This window comes from Bradysia coprophila, unplaced genomic scaffold, assembly GCF_014529535.1.
Source record: "Bradysia coprophila strain Holo2 unplaced genomic scaffold, BU_Bcop_v1 contig_297, whole genome shotgun sequence".
NCBI classification, from domain to species: domain Eukaryota; kingdom Metazoa; phylum Arthropoda; class Insecta; order Diptera; family Sciaridae; genus Bradysia; species Bradysia coprophila.
In genome coordinates this window covers 2,662,495-2,669,405 of record NW_023503555.1, presented here as the reverse complement: position 1 = coordinate 2,669,405, position 6,911 = coordinate 2,662,495, and the positions used below count along the sequence as shown (strand labels likewise).

Here is a 6,911-nt window from a genome sequence, read left to right as displayed (position 1 = left end):
TTGCACTTTAGTATCCAAGCCACTTCCCAATTATGTTCCTGGTACATTTCGTTATAAAATTTAATGTCAGCGCTCTATTTTGTTAGGACCAACTTCACTGCAATGCATATTCCCATATTTTCTTTAATTTTCCTTAATTTTTCCAAACGTTTTTGAGAAAGTTCGGAAAAATGTAGAAAACTTCTTGAAAATTGAGTAAAATACGGGAAAATGTTCTCCTAAAAATGGTCCGTATCGATGTTACATTTCACGACAGGTATTTCACCAGAAAATAGAATACAAAGAATGAAGTACTGAAAAAAATTGTGTTGCCTCTAGAGGCCAACGGATCTTTTTTATACTTCAAAAGGAGTTCTCTCCATTGATCTAAGGATATGTGGTTGGACCCATCTTATATTTAAATTCCAACCGATCTTTGAGTTGATTGTGTTTTAAAAAAATTGAAACTTTGGATGATTAGGACGGAGATTGTTGTATATGATGTTCGTTCGCACGAGTCCTCTTTGAATTGGTATATCCAAATTGGACTAACCATCTTATAATGAATCTGATTTCGTCAAGTCAAGTACTTTAAAATTGTCTCATTGAATTAAACCACAGTGCTGTTTCGTTGTTAGAAGTGTTCAGTGGCAGTTTTGTGACAGTCTCCTAGTGTCTAAGTGCATTATGAAGTCTCTAAAAGGTGTTTTTGATCCGTCACGGAAGAAATATCGAAATACTGCAGGTCGCGCTTCAATTGTGTCTACTATATCAAGACTGTCCATTGGTGATATTACCGAGGAGTCACTATCAGAATGGAAAAATTTGCCCAGGGAAATTCGTCACGATCCAAGTTTAGACTTATTCAAGCGAAAAAATGAATTGGCAAGGTCTGGAGCAGGTAAGAATTTAACGAATACTTCGGGGCAAAATTATTGAAGTTGTCAACAATCAGGTGAAAGGAATTGGGCAGATCGGCAGGACTCAATTACAGAGGAGGTTGAAAGGAAAACTGACATTGAAAATAATGGCGTGACAGATCAAGTCAATCAAGAGTAAGTGTTAACAGTCAGTCGGAAAATTTTAGGTTACCTTTTCAAAATTGCTTAATAGGGTGGACGTACCAGTCTCCGGATATGTACCAGTAGCTGGACAACTATTGCTTTGTATTCGATAAGTTTTTTTATGAGCAAAAGAATAATAGGTGTCTGACTACTGGTATATATTCATAGAGTGGTGGCGCCCCTCCACAATCTTAAGAACTTTAGCACCTAAAGTTCTCTGAACTGTCGAGATTCAAAGCGTACAAAAATATTTAAAAAAATGTTGAATCCTAATGAAGTGTCCTGCGATTTTATCACTTCTAATTGAACTTGAGAATGATATCTTCAATGAGTAGATAAAGCTTTGATTTAGTAAAACTCATCGTATGTCACAGCGTGGCGTGGCGTCTGATTGAATACAGCGAGAAAAAACGAAAATGTTAACATAATTATCATTGAACAGAAAACGTACTTATAAAATGACTCGAATCACAAGATAATGACCAGATCTTGCAGTTCAGCTAACCATTGACACAGTAAGATATGTGTTTGGTAATGAAAGGGTCTCAAAAGTGGAAAATAGGATAGTAATGACCTTCACGCTGATTAAGCTTTCGTGTGTTTGATCGCATAATCTTGCGTTAATGCCAACAGCTGTTAAAAGAAAATGTCATAAGTTTGTTTTATGAGTGATTGTCGTGAAAGCCTTAAGTCGGTATACTTATGGCCAGGTTATGCGTCCTGACATATCGCACATATGTCAGGAAGCATAACCTGGCCTTGTGCCGTCCAGCTCTCTTTGGTCGTTCGAACAATACAATAAAGGTGAAGTTTTCATTATTCAAACAAACTGTCAAGTATATGGAGAGCTAAACAGCGTAAGTACTGGCACATTAGTGTTGAGGACAATATCACAGCAGTGGAAATGGTACTGATACAGATCAGAAATACGAGCCCTCTATTCTCTTTTCTTTTGTATAAAAGCTAGCACCACAGTAGGGGCTCGTATTTGGTAGTTTTACCCTATACAAAAAGTATAATTGGAAAACCGGTCATGACCAAAATTGGCCGGTTACCGAAAAACCTTGTCGGCTTAAACCGGATTCATTCCGAATGAGTTACAAATTTCCCTAAAAAGGTTTTGTTAAATTATTCTAAAAATAGCTAACAGTCTTATGCGTCGTATAGAGAGATAACAATTGTACTCTCGACATTGATATCTACTGCCGAAGATCTTGAGCTCAACGTTGCGATGGTATTTTCCGTTAGATAACGGTAATTTTACAGAAAATTTTATGTTGAGTCACGACCAAATTGATTAGTGATTTGTTATTAGAGCGACTATACAAGATCCATGGTGACTCATGCGCACATTATACGAATATGACGTAAAATTTTACGCCTTAAATGTACATTTTACGTACGAGATGAGACTTACCCCATTCGAGAAAGTGTGAGAATGTTGACTGTCCTTTGATGCTTTAATAAGATGCTTTAATAAGATGTGGTGTATTTCATAAAGTAAAGTTAAGAAACTACGGAAATTACCGTCTTCCCATTTAAATTCCATGAATCAGCTGTGTATCCTTCCAATATTCACTTTTCTGCAATTATGCCGACAGATTTCAACAATTTTCTTTCTCATAAAATAGGTCGAATGGTCATGTTACACTGAAAAAGGAAGAACATAAAGTGAGTCTAAGTCGTAGCTTAATCGATTATTAGTAGCTAACGGTGATCACTTTACAGACAAACAAATATTTAACGTGGATTAAGTTGTCCCTGTTGGTTGTTTGTTGGATAGCCTTCACATTCTTTTTGATGAGAAAGGATGAGAAACATCTGGAAGGTCGAAAACTGGGTGTAGCGGCAGGAGAAACTCGTGGTAAGAATACTGTCATTGAAATGAACAATGATCAACACTGACTCCAATCCCCATAATTTAAAGCATTCGCCTTGCACCACATACCGACTAATGCTCGAATTCAGCTTCTGTTTGAAGGAGCCTTCCTCAGCGAATATGAAGACGAAACAGCTACCAATCATTTGTACTTTTATCTCACACTTGATTCTCACAACGGAAGTAGCCGTCCTATATCCGATGTGCTGCACATTCCAATAGCAGAAGAATCAGATTTAGACTCTGCTGAAGAATTGGAAAGAGATTCCACTATACACTTCGGAGATGCAGACTGGCAGAGTATAAGTCAGCATGAGGAGACACTTTATGTGAACCTTTACACAAATTTAACGAAAACGTTTTCAATGAACATGATATACGATCCGTCACCATTGGATGAAAGTTTGGGTGTCATATTGGGTGCTGTGGTTTTAGTTGGATTGTACGTTTTGATTGTATTTGAATTAGTCCATCGCACTTTAGCAGCTGTAATTGGTTCAACGATTGCAATCGGTAGAGATTTCACATCTGTTTCTCAAAGCAACTGTTTGTAACGAATATTTGTAGCCCTTCTTGCCGCTATGGATGAAAGGCCCACATTGGAACACATAATATCGTGGATTGATATAGAGACGTTGCTGTTGCTTTTCGGTATGATGGTTCTTGTAGCTATCTTATCGCAGACTGGAGTGTTTGATTATCTGGCCGTTTATGCATTTAAGGTTTGGAGTGTCTATTGTTATCGTTTGATATTGAAAGCACTTTGATTGACTTCAGATAACGAAAGGAAAAGTGTGGCCACTTATTATTTGCCTGTGCGTGTTCACTGGATTATTGTCGGCAGTTTTAGACAATGTGACGACTATTTTGCTGATGGCACCGGTAACGATTCGATTGTGCGAAGTAATGGAATTGAATCCGGTTCCAGTTCTTATTTTTACCGTAATTTTCTCAAATATTGGCGGCACCATGACGCCGGTGGGAGGTTAGACAGAAAATCAATTTATTAAATTCCAGAAATGTTTATTTAAGAAATTCTCCAGATCCACCAAATGTTATCATTGCCAGTAACAGTTACATATCGAGCAATGGCATTAATTTTGCAAATTTCACCCTTCACATGATGATTTGCTCTGCGGTCGTAATGGTTGTAACTGTCTTTTGGCTTCGGTTCATGTACCGTGATCCAGCATCGCTGAGGTTCAGCGAACCACGGGCTATTCGAGAATTAAAACATGAAATCATGATCTGGGAAAGAGCTGTAGATTCACTGGGAAGCATCTCCAATTCTCAAGATGTTTTACGCAAATCTCTCGAAAAGAAAGTTAAAAAGCTTAATCGGATGCTTGAGGAACAATTACACACGTCGGAAGTGTCTAAAGAGGTTTACCAATCAACATTACAAGAATTGGAGGAAAAATATCCGATTAAGAACAAAGTTCTCCTGATCAAATCATGCTTCGTGTTAGTCTTTGTCATCCTGTTTTTCTTCCTTCATTCCGCGCCAACCATTCAGAAATTGTCACTCGGCTGGACTGCACTTCTGGGAGCCGTTTTGCTGCTTATCCTATACAATCGCGAAGATATTGAAGTTATTCTTGGCCATGTGGAATGGGCGACATTGGTGTTTTTCGCCGCACTGTTCGTTCTCATGGAAGCGTTAACGGAGCTCGGTTTGATCGACTGGATTGGAAAGCAAACCGAAAATATTATCTTAGCGGTTGAAGAAGAATATCAACTTGCAATTGCAATTTTACTGATTCTATGGGTGTCGGCGGTCATTGGTGCATTTGTCGACAACATTCCTCTAACCGCGATGATGTTGAAAATTGTTATTTCATTGAATGAAAATCAAAATCTTAACTTGCCATTGCAGCCACTGGTTTGGTCGCTGGCACTCGGTGCATGTCTTGGCGGTAAAATGAATTTGAATCCGGGCTTGCACACTGACACTAACGAACTTGTTAACATTTAGGTAATGGTACATTGATTGGTGCCTCGGCAAACGTTGTTGCAGCTGGTCTTGCAACAGCTCACGGTTACAAGTTTACATTCAACCAGTTCTTTAAGTAAGATTAAATCTGGGTCAGTCAGTTCGGCTTGAGGATAATTATTTTAAAATTTTTCATTCTTTCAGAATCGGTTTTCCAGTTATGATACTCAGCATCATAGTTTGTACGGCATACTTGATGATTTGCCATGTATTGTTCTCGTGGCATTAACTAACCCAACATCGCTATTGACAAGGTTGCACCAATGGCTTCAATGGTGGCGAATTTGTCCAATCTTCTAAACTAAAACTCAATTTTGAGAGTGTTTTAATGAAAAATTTATTTGTGACAAAAGATGATTTTTCTCAGAAAAATTATTTTCTAAATTATTAAAATTTCATGTAAGAGAGTTAGAGTTGTGTTGTACATTTATCTTAAAAGTCACAATGGAAAGAGAGAACAGTTTTCATTATTTCGAAAATGGTGAGTAAAACGGGGTGTAGTGCGAATCATGCTTAAGTAAATTGCAAGAGCAAAAGAGGGTGAGAGCAGGTGGTGTGTACCAGTGTATAATTTGTCTTATTTCCATTGTTCACATTTTTACCGACACTCGGTGATAAAAAGCGGTGTTTGCATGAAAAAAATACGATTTCCCTTTTGATGAAATATTTGCAATAGCTGCAAATGTTGCCTGGAATGGCTAAGATATTTGATTTTATCAGTCACTTGGTCCGTTTAATAGGGTGTGTCGATTTCAATTATTTTTTTTAGTCATTCCGGGTTCCGCCCTACCGCGATTCACCCTCGCACTAGCAATAATAATCAGCAAAATTTTTTTTTTCTAAGTCAATATAAGCTTGCACCGTCACTTTTTCAAAAATTTTCGAGCTACACGAGATAGCTGGATTATGGGTCCGAACCAAAAAAAATCTACAGATGCTTTTGCAAAGTTTTCACTCTGTACGGCATCTAGAGGGTCTACTAGAACATACAAAAATTAAAAAAATTTAAAAAAACGTTTTACCGTCATTTTGATATAGCATCAAGTTTCACCGAGGTGGAATTTTCAAGAATTTTGTAAGTGGAAAAGTCATCTCTTCTGGGAAAATTTTTTTCAAGCTATTGTTGTGATAGCTCATTTTGTAGGTATTTCAATAGCGCATCCAGCAAACGTACAGTTTCGATAGGTAAATTTAAATATTTTTTGGTTTCACTGTTGGAAGGCCCAAAAATGGGGCATTTCTTTGGGTATTTTCGAAAACATAACAAATTGGCTTCTCTTAGAAAACGAAATCTTACTATTTTCAGCTTTTAAATGTGTTATTCATGAATAATATTTGAATTTCTGTCAAAATTTTTCATTTACTTGCTGTATTTAAAATGTTAATTGTCTCCATACTCGAAGAAATGCCCAATTTTTGGGCCTTCCAACAGCGAAACCAAAAAATATTTAAATTTATCTATCTAAACTGTGTGTTTGCTGGATGCGCTATTGAAATACCTACAAAATGAGCTATCACAACAATAGCTTGAAAAAAATTCACCCAGAAGAGATGACTTTTCCACTTACAAAATTCTTGAAAATTCCACCTCGGTGAAACTTGATGCTATACCAAAATGACGGTAAAACATTTTTTTAAATTTTTTTAATTTTTGTATGTTCTAGTAGACCCTCTAGATGCCGTACAGAGTGAAAACTTTGCAAAAGCATCTGTAGATTTTTTTTGGTTCGGACCCATAATCCAGCTATCTCGTGTAGCTCGAAAATTTTTGAAAAAGTGACGGTGCAAGCTTATATTGACTTAGAAAAAAAAAAAATTTGCTGATTATTATTGCTAGTGCGAGGGTGAATCGCGGTAGGGCGGATCCCGGAATGACTAAAAAAAATAATTGAAATCGACACACCCTACCGTTTAACACTATGAAATGAATAAATCGCAAAAAACGTGATTTCTTCATACAAATTAAGCCGTTTTACACTTGAAATTTCGATTAAAA

The 6,911-nt window shown here is 37.0% G+C and overlaps 1 protein-coding gene across 1 annotated transcript; it reads left to right on the top strand.

Annotated features, from left to right (window-relative positions):
- Positions 1-586: 586 nt before the first annotated feature.
- Positions 587-5,326, top strand: LOC119078856 (P protein-like). Its single transcript, XM_037186566.1, has 10 exons — positions 587-880; positions 935-1,034; positions 2,675-2,714; positions 2,772-2,907; positions 2,971-3,435; positions 3,490-3,644; positions 3,700-3,907; positions 3,966-4,838; positions 4,898-4,991; positions 5,060-5,326. The coding sequence occupies exons 1-10, from the start codon at positions 667-669 to the stop codon at positions 5,142-5,144; spliced, it is 2,370 nt and encodes a 789-aa protein (XP_037042461.1). The 5' UTR covers positions 587-666; the 3' UTR covers positions 5,145-5,326.
- Positions 5,327-6,911: the final 1,585 nt, after the last annotated feature.